Source organism: Passer montanus, unplaced genomic scaffold, assembly GCF_014805655.1.
Source record: "Passer montanus isolate IOZ18808 unplaced genomic scaffold, ASM1480565v1 scaffold4, whole genome shotgun sequence".
Classification (NCBI taxonomy): Eukaryota; Metazoa; Chordata; class Aves; order Passeriformes; family Passeridae; genus Passer; species Passer montanus.
The window spans coordinates 18,609,460-18,637,319 of NW_024368818.1; the positions used below are offsets into that span (position 1 = coordinate 18,609,460).

At 45.0% G+C, this 27,860-nt stretch overlaps 1 protein-coding gene across 1 annotated transcript; it reads right to left on the reverse strand.

The window, feature by feature from the left end:
- Positions 1 to 1,649: 1,649 nt before the first annotated feature.
- On the reverse strand, positions 1,650 to 27,856 carry USP35 (ubiquitin specific peptidase 35). The gene is made up of 11 exons (XM_039718781.1): positions 27,725 to 27,856; positions 17,759 to 18,455; positions 16,472 to 16,607; positions 12,584 to 12,713; positions 11,093 to 11,194; positions 9,084 to 9,242; positions 8,131 to 8,324; positions 7,918 to 8,011; positions 6,272 to 6,378; positions 4,268 to 5,483; positions 1,650 to 3,115 (listed from the first exon to the last, which is right to left on the reverse strand). The coding sequence occupies exons 2-11, from the start codon at positions 18,438 to 18,440 to the stop codon at positions 2,945 to 2,947; spliced, it is 2,991 nt and encodes a 996-aa protein (XP_039574715.1). The 5' UTR covers positions 18,441 to 18,455; positions 27,725 to 27,856; the 3' UTR covers positions 1,650 to 2,944.
- Positions 27,857 to 27,860: the final 4 nt, after the last annotated feature.

Consider the following 27,860-nt stretch of genomic DNA (forward strand, 5'->3'; position numbering starts at 1 on the left):
ACAGCTTCAAGTGTCCTGTATGGGTAAGGAGGCCCTTTAGGACGTAGCTAGGGTTTTTCCTGATACCAGAACCCAAGCCATGTATTTTTAAGCTGCTAAATTGAATTTCATACTATATATCTGGTCTGCTGCTTGCAGTGTGAGGACAAGTGCTGCCTTCCTCACCTATCAGCAGCTTAGCACCTGTAAGCCTCAGCTCAGGACACCAAATCACCCAAAGAACCTCAGCAAAAGGACAAATCTTCTTGTCCAGAGTTCAAAGTTCAACCATCCCTTTAAGACTTCCTTTAAAAAAAATACAACTGGGAAAAGACACCTCCCTAAGCACAGCTCCTGTAACAGCTTTTTAGACAAGAGGAGCATCATCTCACATCTGCAGCACACATGGAATCCCAAACCAAGAGCTGAGGACTCCCCTGTGGGCTCTCCTTGACCAGAGGCACATATGACAGACAAAACAAGCCATACTGTCTCATATACCATAGCAAATACTTTATCCATACGGCATATGCAAAAGTGACTGGCATTACTAACACTAGTACCAATATGGCATAGACTGTAATTGGTGTGGCACAGATAGTAATACACCATACTCGTACTATACTAGACTTCTGTAGAGCCTTTAATATGGTCCCTTATAACATTCTCAGCTCCTAATTGAAGAGTTTGGTGGATGGACCATTGGATGAACAAGGAATTGGCTGGATGGCCACATTGGAAGAGCTGCAGTCAATGACTCAGTGTCCAAACCAGCAATGAGTAGTGTTCCTCAAAGATCTGTACTGGGACCAATACTATTTAATATCTTCATCAGACATAGCAGTATTGGCTGAGTCCAAAAGGGAAGTCCAGTGCCAATATTTAGAGGAAACCAAGAGGGGCTAAACCAGTCAACCTCATTGCACCACTGACACTCTCCAGGCTGCCATCCATGCTGAGAACTGCATGCTGTTTGCCTCTGCTCATCCCAGAAAATCTTGGGGAAAAAACAAGACATACTTAGGAAAGAGCTTAGCAATGATACAGCCTCTCCAATATTTTCCGTGTTGCTTTGACTATCTGCCTTCATTACTTAGATTATGATCTCATCAAGTTAAAGACAGTCTCCTACAAAAGCACCTTAAGGCAAACAGAACAGCAAATGCCTTCAGGTGATACTCCAGAGTAACAAAAGGAGCTAGCATGACAGCAACAGGAAAACTTGGCAACCTCTTTGAGCAGGAAATAAATAGAAGCCTAGTATTAAAACCAGGAAAGATGGTACATTCTGTGACACTTCAGCTTTGGGTCTTTATTTCCTCTCAGCACCTGACTTAAAAAAAAACCAAACACACTCCACTGCTCATCTACAAGGCTCCACTGTTAGTATTGTGATCTTCTAGAGGGCACACAGCTCTGCACTGAGGTTCCCATTCCACCTCTGCCCAATCTCCTCTTCCAAGCCACCACTCTGCAGGACTCTTGAGGAGGGATGCCTCAGCTTCCCCATCTCTTTTTTGACCCATCAGCCCAATATCTATGAGTACTGCAATAAGACACTAAGTCTGTATGTTGAATTAATTTCCTTTATTTATATATAGGAAAGACAATAAAAGAATATGATAGTCTACACCAGATATTTGACCCCAAGTGTCCTCTCTAGCAGACTTTCTGCTCACATTATCCATAGCAATGTCTGTGCTTTGCCTTTTCCTCAACACTCCTACCCCAATATGCCATGGTCAGGATTAGGCCTTGCACTTAGGACCTAAGGCACAAGTCTCTGCCACTTGAGCCAGAGAAATCTCTACTACAGGTGTGAAGGAGGAGCAGGCAGGGGAAAACAGCTAGGGAGGGACATGGGAGGGAGCTGTGGTCCTGTAGAAGTGCTGCCTGGGGCTTGAGCTGGCTGTCTGCCATCAAAACCAGCCCCTATCCCATTATGGATTTATATAATACCTTGGTTTACATAGTATATACTGATATTGGATTGCTATAACATGTCTGGTTGGGCTACTCACCTTGCAAATCAGCATTTTAAAAAAATAGATCATGAGTTATGGGGGGCTCTGTCATCTGCTGCTCAGTTTAGGGTATACCAAGGGAAAACACAAATTTTAAAGGGCAGAACCAGCCCAGAAAGCCATCAAATGACAGCAGCAGAAAGAGACTAATGGAGTCCTAAAGACACATCTGGAAAAACAGCTGTGTGTCTTGGCCTGCCGTGCACACTAAAAGCATCCAGAGGTCATCAGTAACACAATCGGTCTTCACTGGAGCCCAGAAACCCCAACGGGACCAGGTCAGTCTCTCTTGGCTGGAGGGGTTTGTGCCCCACAGTCTCATTTGGGTGTCTTGCAATAAACAAAACAATAAAAAAGCATAAACTCCCTTTGGTTGACCTGACACTGCTTGTATTACAAGCTCACTGCCTCACAGACCAGCACTGCTAGCTACATTTTGGCATTTTCCAAACTTTTTTCTACCTTTAGGGTTTTTCATAGTGGGTTCCCAAACCACATTAAAAAGAAATATAACAACTGAGCAGAGGTCACCCTGGAACCAACTCAGCGCCATGGGAAGGGCTGCAGACAGGATGTGCATGGGACATCTCCATCCCTGGGGCCCTACTGGGTCTGTCTTCCTTCCTGTGCCTGTCCCTGTCACCTCCCCAGGCTGGTGGCATGGCTCACAGCAGGCAAGACATGGCTATGATGAAGCAAAAGGGCACTTCTCCGAGCTGTTGGCAGCTGCTCATTTCTGCGTTAGCTTAGGTACATTAAGGCATGAAGACCAAGTGCATAGGAGGAAGCAGCGAGACCCTCCAGGCGCCTCCCAATCAGCCCCTGAGACCTCTTCCATTGAAATGTTTATCCAAGATGCTCACTGTTATCAGGGTGAGGAAGAGGAGCTTCTGGCTTTGGGTTGGCCACATGGACACTGCCCATCTGGTTCAAGCTGTTGGCTAAAAGACGAGTCCATGGAAGGAGCCGGATCCGCCCCCACCCGCTGCTGGGCTGCAGCCCCCCGATGAGTTGTCATCATCCTTGTCCCTGTCCAAGTCTCTCCACCACAGCGGGGATTTCGGCAAGGCAGAAATATAGGCGGCTCTGTTCCTTGCTTCTTTTTCCTGCTCCTGAGAGAAGGAAGCGGGGAAAACAGCATAAGGATATCAGCAGATAAAGGACTCAAGTGGTGGGATGCTCCCACCATCTCTGAGGAGCCAAGAGCCTGTCAGGTTCCCCCTGGGATCTTCCTTCAAATTAAAGTGGGCTGTGAAGGCCATGTGCTCTAGAGCTCAGCAGGAGGGATGCATTGCAGCTCTTCAGTGATCAAACCCAGCCCTCCCGTGTCGCCTGTGGGAGAGGAGGGACCCCCCCCAAATCACCCCACATGCAGGTCATGTCATATGAGACACTGCTGTTTGGAAAGCATTGAGCTCCATCAGCTAGTGAAATCTGTTCTAGTTTGTATTCCCAGCTCACCCATCTGCCTAGGCAAGCTGTGGATGCCTCATCCCTGGAAGTGTTCAAGACCAGGTTGGATGGGGCTTTAAGCAACCAGGTCTAGCAGAAAGGGTCCTTTCCCGTGGCAGAGGGGGTAGAACTGGATGGTCTGTAAGTCCCTTCCAACCCAAACTAGTCTATGATTCTATGATAATAAGAGAAAAAGGTAAAAAAGAGACTTAGCTTGCAATGGTTCAGGTGAACATCAGAGGTGGTAGGAAGGAACCAGTGAGTGAAGATGGGAAGGAGGGGAAAGGGTAGAATGAAAGGAACAAGTATTTTACTAGTGAAGATGGTGAGGCACTGGCACAGAATTCCCAGAGAGGCAGCAGATGCTCCACCCCTGGGAACATTCATTCAAGGTCAGGCCACATAGGGCTCTAAGCATATGAGTTGAAGATGTCCCTGCTCATCCTGCAGGGTAGATGGACTAGATAGCCTTTAAAGGTCCCTTCTAATACAAACTATTCCATCATCCTCTCTTTCCCAAGCACTTCAAAGAAAAAATTTCAGGCTGAACTTTCAGGAGCAGACAATAGCAAATCTACCCCAAGCGCAGCCACAAGGTGTCTTGTATCAATCTCAGTTTCATCAGGAACCTATAACCTGTTTATATCTGGTTGCTAAAAATGAAAATGGATTTGTCTTCAAGGAGTGGGTGGGTATGTGCAGGATTTTAACCACAGGACAGGATCCCACTGCTGCCTGGATTTGTGGGAACGTGGCCCATGAGTCAGACAGCTGCAGGACCACATCCTGCTGCGCAGAGCAGCGGGAGTTACCTGCAAGAAGAGGATGTTATCTTTGGAAATGGCTTCCATTAAGTCCTTGTGGAGGGATGGTTCACCATGCAGGCGGCCGGCCTCAGCCAGAGCCTCGTGCAGCAGGCAGCTCTGCTGTTCCGGCCGCTGCCGGTAGAAGAGGACGTAGGCAGTGTCCTTGGGGAAGAAGGAGGTGACGTTGCTGACCGATTCGAAGGAGGAGAAGGAAACTCTGGTGTCATTGAAGAGGTACCACTGGATTTCAAAGTCCAACTGTTTGTCAGAGGCTGGTTTTGGCACCCCATCCCGGAGCTGCCCGTGGGGGTTGGTGTCAGTGCACTCCCTGGAGTAGCAGTAGTAGTGGCCACTCTCAGAGGAGATGCCTGAATGCACCACCACACTGCAGAGGTCATACACCACAGTCATAAAGCCACTCCCTGGAACAACACCATCCTTCCCATGCCGGCAAACCTCCTCAGTTTCCTCTGGAGAAACGAGGATGGGTAGCTTGAGCACCACAGGGATGGAGACATTGTCCAAGATCTTCTTCCTCTTCATAGTCCGTGGGTCAAAGGAAAACCGCAGCAGTGTGAGGATGAGGTAGTGTGGACCCTCTGTCAGCTCTGCCACCTTCTCAGCATCCTGCAAGGATGCACATTTCTCACAGTGGTATTTATTCTCTGCTGTCAGTCTCTCTGGGGATAGAAAATAGTTTATTAAATCCGGAACAGATCTGGAGTCCTTCGGAGCACATGCCTGCTCCCTGAAAGTTGAGAGAGGGTCTTTGGCTGCATCCACCCCAACATCATTGCCACGTATGGGATTTGCTGCTTCTCCTCGTTCCTGGAAACCTAATGTTTCCACCGACACTGATGGGGCTGCATGGTCACTGGCCATGGGGGCCTTCCTCTGGATCCAGGGAGAGCCCATAAGCTGGCCTGAATTTTCTGGAGGCTCAATCAATTGTGGGCCAATTTCTTCCACTGGTAGAACAGATGTGCTCCCACACACATTCCTGTCCAATGGAGGAAAAGCCAGGGACAGGTCTGTGAAGGCTTCTTCTCGGGAGGAAACATTCAGGCACTTCAAGCAGCGGATCTTTGTCATCATTTTACCTCCAAACATCTTCTCAATCAATGTCTTGTTTAAGTAATGATGCTCCACCGCCTGAGACGTCAAGCTGGATTCCTTGAGTTTCTGGTAGATCCTTTTTCCAGTTTTTTCCTCTTCATGCAATCTTTGTCAGGGGAGAAAAAGGCTGTGTTATGCATCAATACAAAGGTAGATTGTAGGGTAGGGCTCCTGTTCTTCACTGCAAGTAGTTAATCCCAGTTAACCTGCCTGTACACAGGGGTCTGATGCTGTGGGAGAAAGGTGGGAAGGAGTATGACAGGATTTGGGAACCTGAAGTCTTCATGTGTCACTGACCACATAGTTCTAGAGGGATCGCTGGCACACCAGAGATTTGATATTTCTAGGTAAAGGCAAAAATCAACATTTTGCAGAGTAGGCTGAGTGGCTTGTCAGATGAATCTCTAAGGTTGGTACAATGTTATCAGGAAAAATCTCTTCACTGAAAGGGTGAGGGGCAGTCAGACATTGAAACAGACTGACCAAGGAAGTAGTGAAATCACTGTTCCTACAAATGTTAAAAATGTGTAGAGGTGGCATTTAGGGACATGATTTAGTGGTGGACTTGTTAATGGTTGGACTCAATGATCACAGGGGTCTTTTCCAACCTTAATGACTCTGTAATTCTATTAATTCCTTGTGTCATCTGAGCAAAGGCAGAAATTTTAAAGTTGAACTAAGTTCTGACCTTACCGCTAAAATTGTCCAAACAGGGTTTCATGAGAAACGGAATTTCATTTCAGACCAGTCTTACTATCCCAACCCTCCACTCTCCCAACTCCTCTGGGTCTCAGCCACATGCCCTGTTTCCATGTGAGTTAGCATTAAACTCTACACTGGGGTTTAGGGACACCATTGTCACCAGGCTCCAAGATCACAGCGCTCATCACGTACCGGTCCAGCAAATACTTGAGGTACTCTGAGCAGTCCTGCTGAGCTCCAGGGGTGAACCAGGGTGGCCAGGAGGCAGAGAGGAAGCTCTCAGGGGAGATGGCAGGTCTCTGGCAGCAACACAGAAGAAATGCATTTAATCCTAGTGATTTTTCCTCAATTCACATAGGGGGATGGAGAAGGGACAGGAGTGGTTTTTTGGCTGGTTCCCTGGGAGCACAGTGCCCTGTGCCTGATAAGGTCCCTTTTTTCCCCCTACAAAGGCTAATCCGAGTGCACAGGAGGACTTTCTTAGTTTGCTGCAAGCCAGGATGGTGAGGATGAATTTCATATAGAAGTATATAGAATATACTATAGAAGTATATAAAATATACTTCTATAAAATATCCATGTGTTTATAATTCAATTTTTAAATGGTTTATTGACCTGATCCAGATAATTCTACTTAATTCAGCCTGAATTTAATTTGCTGCTGCATTTAATTTGATCAAGATCTCTCTCACCAAATCCTTTTATAAAACAAGACAAAACAGAAACACCAAAGCAAAAAACCCACTAAACTTGCACCCAACATTCTGATCACTGCAGACAGGTAAACTGTGTTACCAGATAATGTAACTGCTGTCATTAGGAAGCAGATATTTAATTAACATGGAAAAAGACCCATCTTTAGCAAAGAAGTAGCTTCAAGAACAACCAAAGAAGAAAAATAACCAAAAGGAAATTAACAGGAAACTATAACCATCAGCTACACAACATGCTTCTGTACTTGCTCATCACAGAACACAGACACCCTAACCTGCCATCAAAACCTAGACTCTTCTATTACCAAATATTAAATTTAACAGGATGTCTATATTTCCCCCCCCCAGGTCATCTGTAGTGACATAATACCACAATGCTACCAGGCAGCTCTGCCAGTCAAGGCTTGGAAAATGAAGAAGCCTGGATGACTTGCTACCCAGCAAGGGAAAATTCACCGACTTTCCAAAATTTTGTCTTTCTAGGGACAGAAAGATATCATTTCAATAGAGGAATTAGATATGACCTAGTTGTATCTCCAGGAGTCACTCCATTAAATTTCACATTTGCCATAGAAATATTTACAATTAGTTGTAGGGTGTTACTTTTATTTTACTTTCCCTCACATACAGATGATTTAATGATCTGGAATCTAAGGTGAGTTTATAATTATCCTTTTAACAAAACCACTTTTAAAGCAATTTTCACCAATTGCTAGTGCTTTGCTGGGCAGCGAGCTGCTCCAGCCTTCTCTCTTGCTGCACAGCAAGAAACAAAGCCTCTGCTTCACACCAACAGGCTTCTCAGCTGACCACAGATGTAAACTATTACCTAATGGACTTCATTATCAAAACCATTAGCTATGACATCAGCCCAGCCCAAGAAGACCACAAGTTAAAGACAGGCAGCCTGGTGTGAACATAGCCCACTTTCATGGGTGATAGGAGTTTCCCTCCACCTCTCCCAAAATTAGCCTACTTCATATAAACAAAATTTGTCCCATTACAAAAATCCCACCAAGATCCACAGCTCCTTATCAGCACGTTAGAGCCAGCAGGAAGCAACTTGGAGACGAGCCTTTCCGCAGCCGACAGTCCAAACAAATAACTAAAACATGAAATAATTACCTGACTGTGCTCCAAAAATGCAAAGAGCCACTGGAGCTTTGTCATCAGGGGCTGGGAGTTGCCCTCAGTTAAATTCAGCACTGAATGCCGAAAGCTGTGAAAGAAACACAGATGCAATCTGTGAGATGGAAAATCAGTGTGGGACATGCAAGGCTGGAGTGACAAGCAACCCCTGGAGCAGTCTTGAACGGGAGCAAGGGAGGAAAAACTCACTCTGAAGCCATGAAAAGAGACTGTATGATGCTGTTCATGTAGCAAGTGTTTCCCAAGTTAATTAACCCAATCTTTCCTGTGTCTGATTTAGATGCCAGGCGTGGGTAGAAGCAGGCCAGCTCGTTCTTCTGGGAGGTCCAAGCATTTTGTCCCAAGAGGTGTTTAATCCGGTCTTCGTTTGGAATCGGGAGAGCCTTGGAAAGAGAGATCTGTGTTACAAATCATTCTCTCTCTTACAAGTCCTCACAAGGGGAAGCCAAGGGGCAGGCACCAATCTGTTCTCTCTGGTGACCAGTGATATGGCACAAGAAAACAAGATGAAGCTGTGTCAGGGGCGGTTTAGGTTGGATATTAGGGAAAAGTGTCCAGCACAAGGTGGCTGGACACTGGAACAGGTTTCCCAAGGAAGTTGTCATGGTACCAAGCCAAGAAGCATTTGGACAATGCTTTCAGGCACCTGGTGTGATTCCTGTCCTGTGCAGGGTCAGGAGTTGAGCTCTATGATCCTCATGGGTCCCTTCCAACTCAGGGGATTCTATGATCCTATGACTGATCTTTTGCCATGAAGAATTAATAATGGGAAACTGCAAAACTCCTCTGCTAGAGACATTCACACAACTAATTTCCCTGCTCTTCACATGAACATGCCCCCATGCACAGAAGAGTTCACCTGTTTGTATTAGTCCTTTAGAGGCATTTCAGAATAAAGTTATAGCTAAAACCTACAGGCACCATCAGGACTTCTGCAGGCCCACCATTAGAGAAATAACTTCCTTCAACCTGCCTACACAGGGCTCAGACTCAGAATTTTTAATCCCCTTTCTTCTACCACCATCTGAGGTGTTGAGGTCAGGACATCCCTACCAGTGGGACAATGCCTCTATTGTAGGTACTGACAAAGATGCCATTTCCATATGGAAAGCAGTAAAATGACTGAGAAGGGCATGACTCACTTTAACTGCTTCTAGGACTGGCTCATAGAGGTCTGGGAATCCTGAGAAGCGGAAGAACATGCAGTGGATGAGCTCAGCCAGCTGCTCCAGGGAGCTGGTTGCAGAATTGGAGTCCTCCTTCTTCAAAGAGGCCACCAGCCTGGGGATGTGAGGCAGGAGCTGGAAAAGAAAAATTCACTACAAAAATTACTCCACGTTATTCACAGAATGTTAATACATTTCAGGGCGTGAAATTCACCTGCAGGCAGAAAAGACAGTGAACAGGAGTTGATTTCAGTGTCACACTAGACTTCATCCTTCATCCTTTGAACTCAACAGCAGGTCTCTTGTTGATTTTGGCAACCTTAGAGGGTTTCGTGTTGCATGACACCTGCAGGTTTGTGCTGCTGCTTTGCTGAGCTGCAATTACCATTCTTTAGTCTCCCCTAAATCCCACACCCACAGTGGAAAGGACATGCTGCCTGCCAAGTGCAGGGATTCAAACCTGCAAGGTAGATGGGATTAGCCTAAAGAAATGTTGTCTGCTGTGCTCTGTATTTTATACTGAATACACTGAACTGGATTGGTATAGTGGGTTAGGTGGCAACAGGCATACAAGCAGCACATTCTTTATTTTGTTTTCATCTTGAAAACTGAAAGTGCACGAGCAGATGCAGATGCAAATGATCCATTGCTCACGGGCACCCTCTGCTGACCCTGCAGCTGCACACAGAATTAATAACCGATTTCCTACCCCACAGATGTGCTACAATGATCCAGGCACTTACACAACCTTTTTCATATTTATATTTTAAGTTATTTTTAGCCCAGTGTAACCCTGGAGAAAAGTATCAGGATCCCAGTCCAGCCATTTCCAGGTCCTCTCTTCCTCACTTGGTCTTCTTCTCCTCTTTTTCTTTCTCTTAAAAATGTTGAGATTTTAACTATTTCCCTTCCAACAGGAAAGGCTGTTGGGGAAGAAGATCAATTGCAGCACCTTTTTGTACATCAGAATTTTGCCAAGCTGTGATGTGAACAATTCTCAAAATCCTTCCAAAGTGCCAGGGCAAACACAAAAAGACATGGTTTGGCCCTGTTGGGTTTGGGGTTTTTTAAATAAAGGAGGAAATTTATGCTTATGGGCTACAGATGGAAACTTCAAGCCAAGAGCAACTCAAAGATTTTGGAGTGTTTCAAAATTTGATGTCCAACTGAAGACAACATGTTGGAATGACTATTTTTAGAAACCAAAGAGTTTCTCAAGAAATTCAGGTTCCTTCAAAGTATCTCCAGCTGAGGAATGAAAAAGCATCAGCTGAAAATGTTGGCTAGCTTTGCTTTTTACTAGCCATATCTGTTTATTCTGTGAACTTCAGATGAAAAGCCAAATATAAGGGCTTTAACCAGAAAGTACAAAATCAAACATTAATAGGAGCAATTTTGCATCACTGCTTTTATCAGTTCAATCACTAAAAGCATGCTTTTGCCTTCAGCCTCACTTTTTAAATTCAGTGTTCCAGAGGCAACACCAGCAGGAAGCAGAGCTGTGCCTTAGTGCCAACAGCGAAACAAACTATAAAATATCACGTGGAAATGAAAAGCGGATATTCAAATGTTGCCAAAAGTTGTTTTTGCCTTTAACATAAAATTTGTGTAGTGAATGTTCTGATCCAGTCTTCTGGTCTTGCTGCACTGATGCTGTACAAACCTTTCAGAGATGACCCAACACTTAAAGAAATGGTGCCACGTGTTGGTGACAATTTAAAGTCACATGTGGGATGGGGCCCACTCAGTCCAATAGACAGTAAGGCACCTGCTTAGGAAAAGCAAGGGCTGTTTAATAATGAATTCCCTGCCCTCCACAGTGAGAGTCCTCTGAGATATTCTCAATGCAAAGGCTCCACCAAATGCACTCCAAAGCCAGAGTGGCAACATCTGCCACACCTTAGGTCCCCTCCTATCCCTGCCTGCCCCACAGCAGGGTTACACTCAGGACAATGACCTCATCCAAGTGCCAGGCACAGCCTTACCAAGTGAAATGCCTCGTGGGAGTGCTGGAAGCTCAGCAGCATGTACTGCAGGACAGACAAAGCTCCCTCCCTCACAATGGGGTACAGCAGCTTGGAGAAGACCTGGTGGAGGAGGAAAAAAAAGCAAATGAGAAGGCGGGATGGCACTGCAACCAGCAGGAAAAGGGAACAGTAGGAAACAGAGGCACTGGGCATCTACAATGGCTGCTGGTCTCCTCTTACTCCATGCTGGATGTTGAAGCAAGCAGCCTGTAACTAGGTCTCCAGAGTCATCTCCTGTCCTGAGCATTGGCACCCTTAAAAACACACAGTGGGTTATCCTCACCCTTTCAGCCTTGTGTAATGCCTCTATGACAGTGCTACATCTCCATATCTCCTCGTGAAAAAACTGTGCAAGCACAGCAGAATGCTAGACTTTCTAGAACATGCCTCTTAATTTATTCAGATATTTGGAACTTTATCACTAATCTTTCAGACAAAGAGATAAACAGCAAGGATCTTTTTCAAAGGCTACATAATTATATTTATTCTACTTTACAAAAATACCTGTATACCCTCTACTGTTGTCAGATCATAACTTCCCAGGGTTTCCAAAAAGCACATGATATTTTATGGGCTGTGTCCTTTTCCTATATATTAACAATGGAAGGAAAGAAAAAAAAGGCAGAGATGCTTGGCTACTGTCCCACTGCTCAATGCACTTGAGGGATCACAAAGACAAACGCATTTATTGATAATGTTCCAATACTGATAAATGACAGTATTGTTTAGGTGAGAAAATACCTCTAAAATCTTTGAACCCAGCTGTTAACCCAGCACTGCCAAGCCCACCATTAAACCATGTCCCTAAGAACATAGTAGCTTCTATGATGACTTCTTCTGGCTCAGCCAGGTGTTATCCCCATTATTTGAAGGAGGGAAGTGTAGGACCACAGCACGGAAAAAGTTCTGAAACAGTGACCAGTTTCAGTGCTTGATCACAGTTTTCAGAGAGAGTAAGTACTCACTGCTGAAACAGGTGATGGCAATGGCAGCAGGGGCTTTATCTAACTAATAAAAGAACCAAGCCAGGGCACAGGCTTTAGAACTGACCTGTGACTGTGTAGATTATTAATACACTCACTGATATGTATTTTACCCGTGCCAGCCAGCAATGACCCAGGCATGGTCAAAGGAGAGCATGTCACATTCCCAAAAGCGAGTTTTACAAGAGCTTCATAGTTTGGGAAGGAGAGTATTTGACTGGTTTGAAAATCCTTGGCTACTTTATTTCATAACCTTTAAGATACCAGTACTTCTGCAGACCACAACCTGCAGAATCCCAGGTTGTTCTGGAGAACATCATTCCTAGCAGCAAAATCAGTATCCCTTGGGACAGCAAACTCTTTTTTCTCTACACACCTCATCTTGTCATTTGAAAGACAAGGCGATATTTCAGGTTCATGATGGTATTTCTGTGGTTCACATTCACATTTAAAAGAGCCAACTGACCTTTTCTATTTTCGAAAGAGTGACTTCAATCAAGATGCTGAACTTTTTCACTGCAGCCAAACCCTTCAGCAGAGCAATGATCCACTTGTCTATGTTCTTTCCCAGGGGCCAGGACACCCAGTCAATCATCCTGAAATGAAACACGAACTCTTAAATAAATGTAATGCACATATTGTAAAAGTCAAGCTCCACTCTGGGTCAAAACTCCTCCAAACTGGCATCCAGACACTGGGAGGAGACAGGCTCTTCACAAGACATTTCACATGTTATTCAAAGCACAACAGAGCCTGAAGTAGAAATACCCCAATGTCACCATCATGCTGTGGTTCACCAGAGGATCAAGGACCAAGTCCATTGAGTAAAGTGGGGATTTTTTCCAAAAATTTCAGTCTAGTCAAATTCAAGCTTTTAAAACTGGTGCAATGCTCTATATACTCACATGAGGATTGATTGAGGTCGCTGCATTGTCACCATTAGAAAACAAATTATACTGGCTTGATCTCTTATTGTTACTGGTAAGGAAAAACACCCAGATTCATATCTTTTAGTTCTCTGTGTGGGAAACATTGATTTCCAAAAACATAATCAAAAATCTCCTCCTGGAAACTCTAATAGAACCCAATTATTCCTGAATGTCACAGGTAAAAAATTTCCTTTCTAGCCATTCAACCAACATGTTGTCAAGTTTCTGTAAGAAATAGTGCTTTACAGTAGTTTGTCATAAAACAATAACCTAAGACTAAGTGATGACACATTGTTTCTGTTTAAGTTTAATGTTAAACAACTGGGAAGTAAGTAAGACTTGGGATCTCCAAGTATCCAACTTTGCTGACCATTTCAGTACGTTTGATTTGAAGATATCTCAAACCTTCAGGCTACACTTCAGTTCCACTACCTTACCCAGTCAGTTCCTTTTGCTTATAAATCTGTATCTTATGCAAAATAAAAGAAGGGAAGATAGATAACTAACCACCACAAGGTAAAGAGCAGGAATTAGTGAAGTTTACAAGGAACTGGAAAAATTAAAGTCTAGTCAGTAAAAAAACCTTGAAAAGCAGAATATGTTGGGATGCTGAAAAATAATAAAAGTCAAGCAAAGTTGGATAACAAAGCAAATGCCAGAGAAGCTTGCACAGACATTTGCACCGGAGAAGAACAAGAAAATCATGCAATCACTGTATGTGAAGATGCACAGTTGTCAGGCATCATCAACACAAGAGGAAGACCAAGCAGTCACAAGGAAGTCTCTGAGAATTAGAAATGTAGAACTGGAAGGAAATGTATTGATTCAAAAGGCATGCAAGGCACCAGAAATGGAGGCTACAGTAACTCATCTGCTTGAAGATAACCAGGCAAATGCCAGGTGACTACAAATTCCCAGTGTAACAGCAGCCATGGAAAGGACCATCACCATCTGTGGTGCAGAAGGAAAGGTGTTCTCCATGGCAAAACAAAGACACCTCAGGTTGTGGTCAGGCTGCCATGGTGACCACGGTGCACAAACACCACCATCTGTGCCCAAGACCAATGAACTGTGAGGAAGAAACCTGTTCGGGTGGTAGGGGAAATGAAGAACACTTCCTGCAAGAAAAGCTTAAAATAACCTGGCTTGTTTAGCACAGCCCTGAGAAAAAGCAGAGATGGGAAGGGACTGCTCTTCCTGCACATATTGAAGGAATAAACACCAGGGAGGCAAAAGATATTTCAGCTATTTCTGTTGGCATGAGATCAAATGAACTGTGAGATGGCCAGAAATACACACAGAGTGGCTGTTAGAAGAGAGATTTGACCCACTAAAGCAACCCAGTGGTGGAAGAGCTGTGAAAGAACAGCAGTGGGAACATTGTCCTGCTTTGAGGAGCAGAGTTGAACATTCATGAAAGGGGTTTGTAATGTCAGTGCTATAAAGCAGGGAGATGGATCTAGAGATTCAAAGGTCTTTTTTCTCCCTATCTTCCTTAAACAGGCCTAAAATAACCTTATTTGATTGAAGCTATACTTTGCTAGCACTGGTAGCTAAGTTACAGTGCTGCCCGTGTTGCTACAGTAGGAAGAGATTACATTTTAAATTCACACTGCACGATCCACAAATATTCTACTAGCTATGACCCTAATTTGACAAAGGAGTCTTTGATTTGGTATGCTAAACTTTTAAAAGCCTAGACCCTGATCTCCAGAGGTAGAGAGTACCTGCATAGCCGTGTGACAGCAGATGCCTTCTGCATCCAGACCTGGGCTCTTTGGAACGAATACATCCCCAGGGAAAAAAAAATAAAACCCAAATCTGTGAGTACCTCTGACATCACAGATGTGCAATAATAGAGTTTATCTAAAAATAGACAAACTCTGTAAAAGAGCTGGTGGTGTACACTTATGCCAGCAGGTGACAGCCTTGCTTTTTTTACCACCACTTGTTCTTTACATGCCTGACCAGAAGCTCTGCATAAGTCCAATTTATTCCCCTGCTACTCCCAAACCCAAACTTCAGAAAAAAAAAACTTCTGCATGCAACCAGTTTGTCATGGATACTAGGCTAAAAGATCTTCAATTTGTACATTTTCCTTTGATTTTCTAGGCATGGAGCACACATATCTAACAGCCTGTGGTCATGCTGGTTTTGGGGCACCCATCTGCCATAAACATGATGCCAGAACTTCAAAATTTCTCCTAAGTGATGTTAATTACATTTTATGGGCTCTAACTAATTATTTACTCCTCCTTCTGCACGACAAAGACTGTTTTAAGGAATGATGCAATTGATTTGGCAACCTCTGTATTTAGACACTGGCACTCTAAGAAGATTCGTATGGAGCTTGTAGCCATAGGTGTCCAGAAGGAGAAAAAGATGGAGAAGACGTTTAGGAACTGAACTGATAACTTAATATTTTGTCTTGGGTTCTTCTGGACTCTGGGAAAACCATGGCCTTCCCTAGCAAGCCAAAGTAACTCCTTTCCACATACATAAACTTCCCATCAGGAATAATGTGTTTCTGTCATGTAACCTTATTGGGAGGGACAAACCAATCCTGTAATAAGAGGAAAAAAGATGCTTCCAGTGAGATCAAGTCAGAGCAGCTCCCTTGTTTTAAGTGCACACACCACTGCATGTGAATACCATCTGTTTAAATTAAGACCTCTAAGGAAAGTACAAGTTAAAGACAGAATAATGGAAAAATTTAGGCTGGAAAGTACCCTTAAGATCATTGAAGATACACCTAAGTAAGTGCAGAGCAAGGCACTGGAGCACAGAAGAGCTGTAGGACTTGGACATAAGAGTGCAAAGAAGACCTCGTGATGCCAAAGAGGGCACTGGTGCTGCAAAGACCAGGTCTGGCAAGTCAGGTAGCCTTTCACCCACTACTCTTCATCATGCTTTGACTGGGTCTCCACTGACTTTGTCTGTCCAGCTGCAGCACACCCAACTGACAAAGGACAAGATGGAACCTGGAAACAGCTAGGCATACCTCCCTCACATAAATCATTAGCTGTGACTGGTGGTTTAAGAATATGTCCTTCTGAAGGGAGACAGAGATCATAATGAAATCCTGAAAATAATATTTTGGGGAAGAAAAAGGCCTTAATAGCTTCAGGGAAAAAAAAAAATCAAACCTCTTCAACATAGCCTATATTGGACATCCCATAATGCAATTTTTCCGAAGAAAATAAACTAAATTAAACTAAACAAATATAATAATAGTCATAATCATAATAAAAGCTACTCTTCGTTCCAGTTCTCTAGAACCTCGGGGCTAGAAGAAATTATACAGAAGTTTTCTTGTCCCCTACACACTCCTCACCAGGCAGCACCAGCCAGGCTGTTTAGGATAAAACCACACAGAACATTTCTACAAACTGAGTTAAAGCTCTCACTCCCACAGCCCCTCCTACCTGCCAATGGCCATCATCATTTGCACATCAGTGATGCTGTCATCATTGGTGAGGTTTCTTATGACGCCATCCATGAGCTCCAGAGGGACAAACTGAACCACGCTGGCCAAGGCATTGGAGGGTGCTTCCTGTTCCTCTGCAAGACAGGGATCACCCCCGGCAATGAAGATATTAGTTGACAGGAAAACCAGGCACACTAGGTCATTTCTTGTCCTAAAAACCAAATAATTTCTGCCCACAAAAAATAGAATAATAGACTTGTTTAGGTTGGAAAAGCTTTTTAAGATCAAGTCCATCCCTTAACCCAGCACTGCCAAGTCCACCACTAAACCACATCCCCATGTGCCACATCCACACACCACGGAGTGGATACTGAGCTGCTGCCAATGAGAAGTGTAGAGTCCAGCGCTGGCTGTGCTAGGAGGATAATTCCCCAGATCCCAGTGCCGCACATAACGAAGCTGGTTCTTAGCAGATGGCTGTTCCCTGAAGCCATATGTAGCCCCAAAGGAGGAAGAGATTACAGGCATGTGTTTGGCCCCACTCAGGTACCAAATTTCCTCTGCTTGCTCTCTTTTTACTAAATATTGCAAATAATTTCAAAAGGATGCAACTGCAATTTTGTCTGCCTGGAAATGGGCCTCCTTCCAATGGATGAAGCTGTCATACTGAAAAGCCCATATCCTGTGGTCTTAGGAATAGCTAAAGCAGGAGCTCACCAGCCTTTCATGGCACTGGTACCTCCAAAAAACCTTCTGAAACCCTCCACAATAACCTAAAAGCCCCAGAAGTAGAATAAATATTGCCTGTCTCACCCTAAGGTGCAACCACCCTTCAGATAGTCAGTAGAGCTTCATACCTCTAGGTCAGTGAGAAATAACTGCTTAGCTTTATCCCTAGTCTCTGGTAGGGAGCAGGCTGGGGAGCACCTCCAAGTCACCCAAAACAGAGTGGCATTTCTAAAAGCTCTCAAGTTCCTCTCTAACAAGCTACAGATAAGATGCTTTCCCTTAAACCCAGCTGGAAAATGCTGAACACAAGCTTGTGCTGAAAATGCTTTAATCCTAACAGCTTCTGTCTGCAGACTCTCTCTGGTTTCAGGGTGATATTGTTTTCCCAGCTCAGAGCCCTGGCAACTTTTAGAGATGCTTGTCTATTATATTTCATCTGTGGCTGCATTTCTGTAGTGGATAAAAACCCTGCAAGATGTCAAACTAATTGAGTTTGACTTCATCAGAGCCAACATCTACATTCCCAGCCTTTTTTAAATTATTATTTTTAAATTACCTGTTGAAGAAATTATAGTGAACAGTTCTTTCAAAGAGGGCAGGATGGCTGAGGTCTGAGTCCTCCAGATCCTCTGCAGCAGACCACTCACTTTGTTCACCTGCTCCAAAAACTCCATGATCTCTTCTTCCCCCTCGGAGACGCACTGGAACTGTCCGATGCACCGAATCAGCTGCTGACAGAACAGGAGCTGGTGTTTTCCCGTGGGGATGCACTGAGGATGCTGCGTTAAGAGTTTGCTGATCTTCGCACACTGCTTGGGACTCGGCCTCTCGCAGACTTTCCGGAGCACCTCGATCCTCAATAAGCTGAAGATGCTGTTTGCTGATGGGCTTTCCAGGACAAACTGCAATCCTAACTGGATATAATCAAGTACATAATGGCTTCTCTTCCCCAGAGGTCCATAGCCTTCCTGGAGGAGACTCAGCAGGAAGCGGACGTTGAAGAACTCCTCAAATTCCTCTGGGTGATAGTGGCCATAAACCTCCAAAACCTCTTTCCCAATCTCTCTTTTATACTTGGTATCCCCGGTGAGATAAAGCTTGGTGGACAGCTCCAGCATGGACCAGCACTGCTCACTGTCCATGGGCTGCTTCGCCGCCTCGATGACGCGCCTCACAAGCCCTTGCTTCACGTTGTTGGGGTAAGAGGACATCACTACAGCTTCCAGTATCTTATCCATCTCTGATCCCTGCTCCTAAAAGAGGGGGACAGAGCAGCAGGTTAGTTCAAGGAGGGTCTGCTGAGCTTTCAAGCCCAGGCTGGGGCAAGGAAGGTCAAAAAAGCAGAGCTATCTGGAGCCACTCTGAACAGGGTAATTCTTGTGGCTTTTTCATGTAGCATTCATAAAAGTTTCCACTCTGATGATGTTTGACTGAGACTAAAGACTCCAAATGAATGAATACACAAAGATACAGAACTTCTTCTGATTAATCACAGATTTGAGCATTTGTGTCTTGCAAACAACCAAGTACACACCCACAGAAGGGACAAGTGGGGAATTAAGGGAGCCAAGGTCTTACAGTGGTGTCTGCTGGCTCAGGTGTCCTCAAGAGGCAGAGATGGTCCCGATGATTGTCTTCACATTGAGGGAAGGAGAGAAAGCCCTGGGAAGCAGAGGTGGGATTGCAGCCTCTCTGTGCAATGGCAGGGGTGTTTGTTTAACATGTACATCGTGCTGCCAGCCACTCCATCTGAGTGGTGCAGTCTTGGCTGCTCCCCAGGGACCTGCCGCATTTGTATGCGGGACCAAAGCGAGTGGGGAGAGAAACTGCAGAGTCAGGCAAAGTTTCCCATTTGTCACAGCCTGAATTCACCAGCAATAAAGCATTAGAGAAGAGTTTTAAAAAAACCAAGGAATTCCCAAGGAAAAGCTCAGAATAACATTTATAACCAGTTGTTGGATGCACTACTGCACAAAAACAAAACAAAAACAAAACAAAACAAAACAAAACACAAAAAAAAAAAAAACCCAACAAAACCCAAACCATTATAGAATGAGACAATTAGACAGTCATGATTTCTTATAATGTATTACAGGGACTAAAAAGGCTCATCCACAGCAGGCCCCCCCAGCACAGTGCACTGCACAGATACACATTTGGAGAAGGTCCCTTCCTGTCTGTAGCCTAAAATGAGCCACGCTCGTGTATCTGACCAGAATAATAATCCCCACCTTTCTGTTCCTCAGCTCCCATATCTATGAAATGAGGACAACACGCACCAATTCCTAGTGGTGGGGCTTCCTTCATTATCACTTGGGAAGCATTTGAAGTTGATGTCAAGTGGACGGGGTTACAAAGAATATGTATGCAGATGACATGTACCCCAAGTATGGTTTTCACAGATGACACCCAGAAGAGACCTCAGCAGATGCCATCCAAGGACCATGCCATCCCTGGAGTAAGCCTGTATCTGAGCCAGAGAGTATTTTTTCTCCTGGTGGACAGCTGCTTGAGGGTGGAGAAGTAAAGCCATGCCAGACACAAACATCAAGTTCTGACTCGCAGCTGCTTGGCTGGGAAGCCTTCCCACTTCACCAAATATCACCTCTTCCCATCATTGTTTGCCTGCAATCTCACAGGATGACAAAAAACCATTATTGATAAATATATATACATATATATATAACCACCTCCAATCCAGCGATGACCGCAGGCTACATTGCAGTGCCTCTCCAAGAACCGCTTTGCTCTTTCTGGCCCCTGCCTGCTGACTCATACATTCCTCTGCTCATGTGCTGGATTTATATTTCCCCATCAAGCATTACTGCTGCCTTCCCTGCAACAAGCTATGGCAGAGCTAATGCTCTCCATCACACTGTTTTCCCAGGATAGAAGCAGGACTCCCGAGGGACCAGCCTGCATTAAACCAGTGGCAAATGAGGACAAGATAAAAGGAGAAGACAAAATCCCACAGATAATGTCTTTTCACCTCAACAGAAAGTACCACAGAGTCAGCAAAGGCTAAAAGTCAACCTGGAAAGCAGATGGGGCTTGCAGACAGTCCAGAATCAGGAGGAACATTTGACCTTGCTGTAGCTCAGTGGCCACCTTGGCCAAACACAAATGGGCACACACCTGCAGTCAGGCTGGTAGCCCTTTCACGCCCTCTCTGCAGGTTTCCAGCCTACCCAGATACCCCAGTCATCTGGCACATAGATAAGGGGCCAGGAAGAAATAGGAGGATCTACAGTGCCCATTGGTTATGTCTCACTATTACTTCCCTGGAGCAATCCATGCTGAGCCAGGCACAGTGATTTGAAAACACCACACAGGCAGGATGCTCAAACAATGGCTACAGTTCTTTTAGACCTAACCCCAAAACCCACCACAGTCCCGTGGTGTATGTGGTGTTGGGTGCTCGTGCTGTCCCTCTCACATGTGATGGCTGCCCACCACTGTCCCCACTACGATTGTGCCTTTAGCTACTTTAGCATTGCCAAACTTCACCAAATTTTCAATGCAAAGAGTCTAATTTCATCTGAATTTTGAGATAAACTTGCATCTCCTAAAAGGCTTTGGTTTTTCCTCAGGCTGATCATAGAAAAGGACAGGAGGATGGGCTTCCTCAATACTGCTGCCTGGACTGCAACTGGGTCACGTCTGACATTGTGTAGTAGGACAAGGCTGAAACAAACTCCCTCCACAGTCAATAGGCAAACAAGTCCCAGAGACCCTTCTTCCTCAGCAGGAAACATCATAATGACTTATATGGACATTAAGACCTTGAAGACACACAGGGAGAACCACCTGAGTTGACCTTGTGGTGAAGGGTCCATGCTTTCCTCACCAGTGAAGGGCTTTGCAGGACAAGGCTGGGCTTTAGGTAATGCAGTCCCACCTGCACCTCTCCAAGCACCCTGGTGTCAGCAAGACAGAACACACAAGCCCATGGTTCTGCTGTGTATCAGTATAGACCAAAGCTCCCTGGGTGTGGGCCAGACAAGGCCTGCATGGATGATGCTAGCCAGGCTAAGTATTACAATCTTAGAATTACATTAAAGCAACATTTAAGTGGCTTTGCAATATGCAATAATACATACTATAGCCTTAAAACTACACTGACAAAGCATTCTGAACTAAAAGATCATTCATATTCCAAAGGCTAGGAATTAAGATGGCTAATTCAAGACAAGTACAGCTCCAGATACTTTCAGAGCAATATTAGTTTAAGCAGCTAATATTAACTTTTTTCCCGCCCAAGACCTCCCTGGAAAGGGTGAATCAGGGTTTGCAGTGGAGGAGTAGAGTGATTTGGAGTGTTGTCTGTGAGATTACTGTCTCATTTCTTGTAGAGATTGGAAATGTGTCATAAATAACCCAGGGAACTGCAGGAGAGGGAAGGACGGTTCACTGTCAAGCAGCTGAATGCTGCCTTGGAGATCTGGTCCCTGGTTCTCCTCTGTTTAATACTGTGGTAAAGAGACTAAATATTCAGACAATCAGGCTTCTATAATGAGTGTTCCTGAAGTAGAACAACCTTTTGCACTTCTTCCTCAGCAGTATTAACAACACACAGAAGAGCTGGGAGGATTGGCTCGTTCCTGCTTGTGAACAGAACCAAATTCCTGGAGCACACAAGGATGAAGTAGAAGGTCAAGGAGTTAATTATTAAACTGAAGAGTCACATTGAGGTTCCCATCTGTTTTGTAGCTCACATAAAACACAGAGTACACAATATGAGCTTTGGAGGAAAAAAGAAAATATCCCAGGAAAAGGCAAAACTGTTCTGCTACCCCAGTGAATGACTGCCAGGAATAACACATGCAAAATCACAGAATGAGGAGAAAAAGAACCTTGGGAGGACTCTAGCCCAAACCCTGCTCACAGCTGAAATCAAGCTCAGCTGCTTAGGGATTTATCTGTTAAGGTCTAGAAAATATTCCAAGATGGAAACCATACAACAACCCTGGGCAACCTGCTCCCGTTCTAATTAGCTCATGGTGGGAAGGTTTACCCTATTTGCAGTTGGAAGCTCTCATTTCAATTTCTGTCTGTTTTTTCTCATTCACCTGCCTTGTACTCTGTAAAAAGCCTGGATTCATCTCCTCAGTAACCTCCTTGTAGGCACTGGGGAGCTGCTGTCAGTGCCCAGACTTCAACAATTCAAGGGGTAGGTTCATCCCAGTTGAGCCCATCCCAAGCGTCCATCGCAAAATACTTTGCATTTGTCTTTGTTGAATTCCATGAGGTTCACGTCAGCTACAGCATGTCCTGGCCCTCCTGTTTGGCAGCCCTGTCCCCGAGCATATTGACTATTCTTCAACTCTGGCCTCATTCACAAATTTGATAAAATTAATTTCATCTCTTCCACATCATTCATAAAAAATATTTAAAAAGGGAAGGTCCTAGGATAGTTCCAGTCTTCTTCCTACCCAATTAGCAGTCCATACATCTGTTTTTGATATAAGGATGGTGCAGAACATCATCTCAGAAGCTTCACTGACATCAAAGATGCTTACTGACCACAAGATGGCTCCCTGCAAGGACAGACACCCAAGTATGCTCTAGAAACCAGAGAGGGAAAAGGAACTTAAGCAAACAGCAGCATTGGCAGCTTACTGTCACTCTCCAAACTGAGTAAACTGCAAAAAAACCCAATCCAACCTTGGGATGAAAAATCACCTTTGGCTTCGCTTGGGTCCAGTTTTCATACTCTGTACTGTTTTGAGCTGAACATATAGTTCTCTTCTGCCTATTCTTTTTTTTTAATTACGATTCATTTCAATTGAAATCTATCCAATAATTATAAATCAATTCATTCCTTTATCCCTGCCAGCAGCAGATTTCCAGCAAAGTCTTCTTCGTGCTTTTTGCAGAATGTAGTACCAGTTCCCACACCCTAGGTCTTAACAAAGCTCTGAAAACAGATGCAAAATGTACCTTACCTTTAGGGAACTTCAGTAATAAATTCAGCATATGTCCTACAATGGCATCATGGAGACTTTGATAAATACCACTAAAGAAGGAAAAATAATTCCCACCATTCAAACATAGAATGATACATAAAGTGGTTTGCTTCTGACTTACAAAGAAGAAAAATATCTATTTCCCTGAACTCCCTGGAGGTCTGGAAATACAGAAATGAGACTCACCTTTTTTTGTCCTTAACTCCTGCCAAAATGGTTTCTTTTATGTCAGCCAAGACATTACTGCTATTCCTGCTGCATCCTCCAGGCAGCCAGGCAATTAGGGCTCAATCCTGCAGCATGCTGAGCTGCTGCAGCATAAAAGGGAGCTCACATAATGCCTTGATAGAGCACAAAAAATACTCTGCTCTCTAAAATTTCCACAAAATTTGCCATGACTTGGTATACAACTTCTTACAAGGACCAACCCTGTTGCCACCCCTCTGGGTCTGTTTTCCAGAAATATAGAAGTAATTGTGTAGTAACAACAATTTTTTTAGTGCAGGGAACAAATGTCCAATGAATTCATAGGCAAAGAGGATTTTTTTTTTGTTCAAAGTACATCTCTGTTCATCCAGCTAAGAAGAGGAAACCACAGCCTGCACATCGTTACCACATCTAATAGATACTCATGTTATTGTAGCAATATGAAAACTGATGTGAAAACACATCTAGACCACAGAATCATAGAATGGTTGGAAGGGACCTTAAAAACTATCTAGACCAAAGCATTTGCGCAAGGAGATGGAATAGGTTGTGACAGAGCCAGCAGCCAAACCTCTCCAGACCTGCAAATCCATTAATGGCGATGCACCACTGTCCTTTCAGCTGCTGTCTGAGTTGAACCCCATAAAGTGCCGTGGCAGAGCAGAGCACCAGGGTAATATTTATGAGATCTAAGCAGAAAATCAGAGCTAATAACTGCAGAAAAATCCCATTAAATAGCCCTTTAGAAAAATAAGTGACACTCTACCCATTTGTAGTCACAACAGGAAAAAAATTGCCAGCACAGAAGCCTAGCTGAACTTTTTGCATATGATTATAATCTGCCTTTCTAAATTCACCTTTGCTTTGCAAGGAGATCACATATTCCTTGCTTCCTGCCCCAGACTGTTTTCCAGTGGCAGACTGCACTCGTGTTGTATGTCTCCTACTCACTAGAGTTAATTACTTTTGGCTGACGAGGCTCTTCATGTTTTTCTATCCTTGGAATCAGAACCGCCCTTTAGTACAGCACTCATGGTGAGTGTCCTTCACCACAGGCAGCAGATTTGGAACAGGACATTGCCCTGCACCACAGGCAGTAGCAGATTCAGAGCAGGAGGCTGTCCCTACACTCTGCAGGACAGTAGCTGTCAGTTCTCTCCAGAGAGTGAAGGTTAATTTAAGGCATTGTCACCCAACTGTACTGCTGGCATTTTGCATGGCTCTGCTGTACATCAGGAGCTCCACCTTGGGAACAATGAGTTCCTCTCTTGTGGCCATGCTATTCTAAACGTCTCAAAAAAGTAACCAACCAGAAGATACCTATTCGCAAGCAGCCTAAATTTGTCATATAGTAGTCCCTACCTTCTTTAAAATTTGTTGGTACTTTAGATCCACAGACCGCTGCAGAGCCTTTTCTTTTTTTTCTTTTTTTTTTTTTTTACAGTATCACATATTTTATTGTTCTTTTTTTCCTCTAAAACATCATAAATATGTTTGACCACATCATACAATTCTATCAGCCCTCTCCAACTGACAACAGTGCTGGGCAGGCTGCCCTATCTCAACCCATCTATCTTACCTACCCTACCCTCTTATTTCTTCCATTCTTCTTCTTTGATCCTTTTGGTGCACACAGATCCCTGAGTTTCTTCACTTGCTCTGTTTTTTTTGCTGTTAGGCACTCAGTCATCAAATTAAAAAAAAGGCTTTGGCTGGATGTCAAAGCAATCAGTGCACTACCAAATAAAGCCTATGGCTCTAACATTTCATCCTCTCTTTCTCCAGACTGCTCCTCCCAGCTCCATTCCTCCCCTTCAATCAACAACCACATACACACATCTCTAGTACCTACTGGCATCCTCCTTTTCTAATAAAGCATCTCAAAACCATCACTAGCTTATTATCAACCATCCTGATACAGATACAGAAAGCAAGACACAAGAAATTAAGTTCCTCTCTCCCTTGAAAACCAGCAGGAGAGAAAGGGACAGGAGGTAAGGCTTGCTCAAACCACTAGACCAGCAGTGACAAACCACTGGTTCTGTGGCTGAGCCCAGTACCAACTCCACACAAAAATAACCCATCCCAGATGTTTTTGACCTCTCTGAATTTATTTGGCATTGGATGCCCAAAAGCTCTGTCCTGCCTGCAATAGGTAAGTTTTCCCCAGTTTTCCTCCTCACATCCTCCAGTTGAAGGTATCTTCCTTTTTTTTCCCCCAAAAGACTTCTGCTTTCCTGCTTAGCTGGAGCTCTCAGCCTGGGCTGTGACACCCTACTTCCATAGGGCTTTATACTGGGAGTGCCCAGATCCTGCACTGACCTTCAGGCCAAGGTGCTTTCTATCACTGTCCCTGGAGACTGTAAATACATCTACTCTGGAAAGCTGGTTGTTTTCCTGAAGGTATTTATAGCATTAAAATCACTCTTCTTTCTTCAGGTTTCTGTCTGCTTTTGTCTCTGTATAGAAATTAAAACCCTGGATATAAACCAAGGAAAAACCACGTCCTGTTCACCAAAGCATACCAGACTGAGGGCGGATACTGCCAACGCTGCCTGGGATTCATCAGACACTGATTCACTGTTTGGACACAGAGATCTCTAATCTTTGGTGGTGCCTTCAGGAAACGAAAAATGGGGTATGATGCCCATTTGAGACCTCAGTTTCCCTCCAGCCCCCAATATATTTGGCTTTGCATCAGCCAATTCAGAAAGCAGGAATGGAAAGTGAGACAATGGCAAACTTTATGGAATCCATCACAAAGGTGCTCAAAGCATTTTGAGACCCCTTCTCAGGTGAAAGCTCAGTTGCATCCTTCCAGTCTAGGCAGAGCATGCTGTTGAAATTTCCCTGCCACCAGATGCAGCACGGCATAATTGAGCTCCCAAAGTGCTAGGAAAACCTCATAGCAGTGCAAATATTCCAACATCTGCTTTTATTCTTCAGTAACACCTGCAAAGTCCAACCTGGGGCAGACATAACCTGAAATTGGATTGGATCTCAGCTAATCTGAATTTGACCCTCACTTTTAGAGTCTTTGGCTTCCTATCAGATGGGAACACCCCAAGGTGTCTCGCCCCAGGTCAGCTTCCCTGGGGAAAACCTGAATCTGTCTTGGTCAGTTTGTTATAACAAGGTGCAGCCTTGCAAACAGGTTTGCAAAGACCTGCAGGCAGTGGGGGGATGCACACTCCCCCACTTTCCAATGTTGCTCCTGTATTTCTCCCTCCAAGCATTCACCTGTAGCCTGATCCCCAAGAAGCCAAATGCTTAAGCTCCCCTCCTCCATCACTCCTTTCTGCACCCTGACCACAGAGCACACCTCTGTCCAAGCATCTCTCTGGGAATCCTAAACCCTGGCCCTTTCTCCCAGACTCCTCCCTACAAGAATCCCTCTCTTGAGCATCCTTCCTGCATCTCAGCCTTTTCAGTAATTCTCACCCCAACTATCTCTCCTGCATACCTCACTCCAAGCCCTCTGCTACATTGCAACCCCAGAGCATCCCTCTGGGTATCCCTCCCAAGCACCCCTACTCTTATCCTGAGTATCCCTCCCTCAGGAACAGGAGCATCCCAGTTCCTGAGAACACGAACTCTATCCTGACCCTCAAGCAGCCCTTACTTCCAGCTCCTTCCTGCATCCTGACCCCTGAAAACCTTCTGTATTCTGACTGCCAAGCATTCTTGCCTTTGAGCATCCCTCCTGCAACACTTTCCACCAGCACCCCTCCTGCACTGCTTCCCTTGAGCAGCCTACCTCATGGCTCACCCAGAGCATCCCTCATTCCATGCACCTCTCCTGCATCCCAATTCCCCAAGTATCCCCTTCCTTGACTACCTCTCCTGCATCTCTTCCCCTGAGCACCCTCCTGTACGCTTCTCACTGAGTATTCCTCCTGAATCCCTCATCCCGAGCATTCATCACCCCAAGCACTCCTCCTGTACCTCCTCTGCATCCCTCACCCTGAGTATCCCTCCAGGACTCCTTTTCTCAACTACTCCTTCTGCATCCCTTCTCCTGAGCACCCCTCCTACACCCTTCACCCCGAGTATCCCTCCTGAATCCCTCACCCCAAGCACGCCTCCCGTACCTCTCACCGAAGTATCCCTCCTGCATCCCTCACCCCGAGCGTTCCTCCTGCATCTCTCACGCCAAGCGTCCCTCCTGCACCTCTTTCCCCGACTACTCCTCCTGCATCCCTTCCCCTGAGCATCCCTCCTACATCCCAAGCCCAGACCTCCGCTACTGCACCACTTCCCCAGCATTCGATCCCCCCCTCCCTGCGATCACCCCAAGCCCTGACCGCCCCGCTCCTGCCCCCCTTTCCCTTCCGCCCGCCCCGCGTTACCTCCGGCCGGGGCCGGGATGCGGCGTGGCCGGCTGCGAGCCGCAGTCCCGGGGCAGCACTGGGCAGGGCCGAGGGCGGCGGCGAAACTACATCTCCCAGCGGGCCGGGCCGAGCCGTGCCGGGCCGTGCCGGGAGC

Excerpts from the sequence above, each read along its gene's own strand:
- USP35 (XM_039718781.1), bottom strand. The coding sequence starts at position 18,440 with ATGGATAAGATACTGGAAGCTGTAGTGATGTCCTCTTACCCCAACAAC. Across the intron at positions 8,325-9,083 it reads CAGTCCTAGAAGCAGTTAAA|GCTCTCCCGATTCCAAACGA; the intron begins GTGAGTCATGCC and ends TCTCTTTCCAAG. Across the intron at positions 6,379-7,917 it reads CATTTTTGGAGCACAGTCAG|AGACCTGCCATCTCCCCTGA; the intron begins GTAATTATTTCA and ends TGTTGCTGCCAG.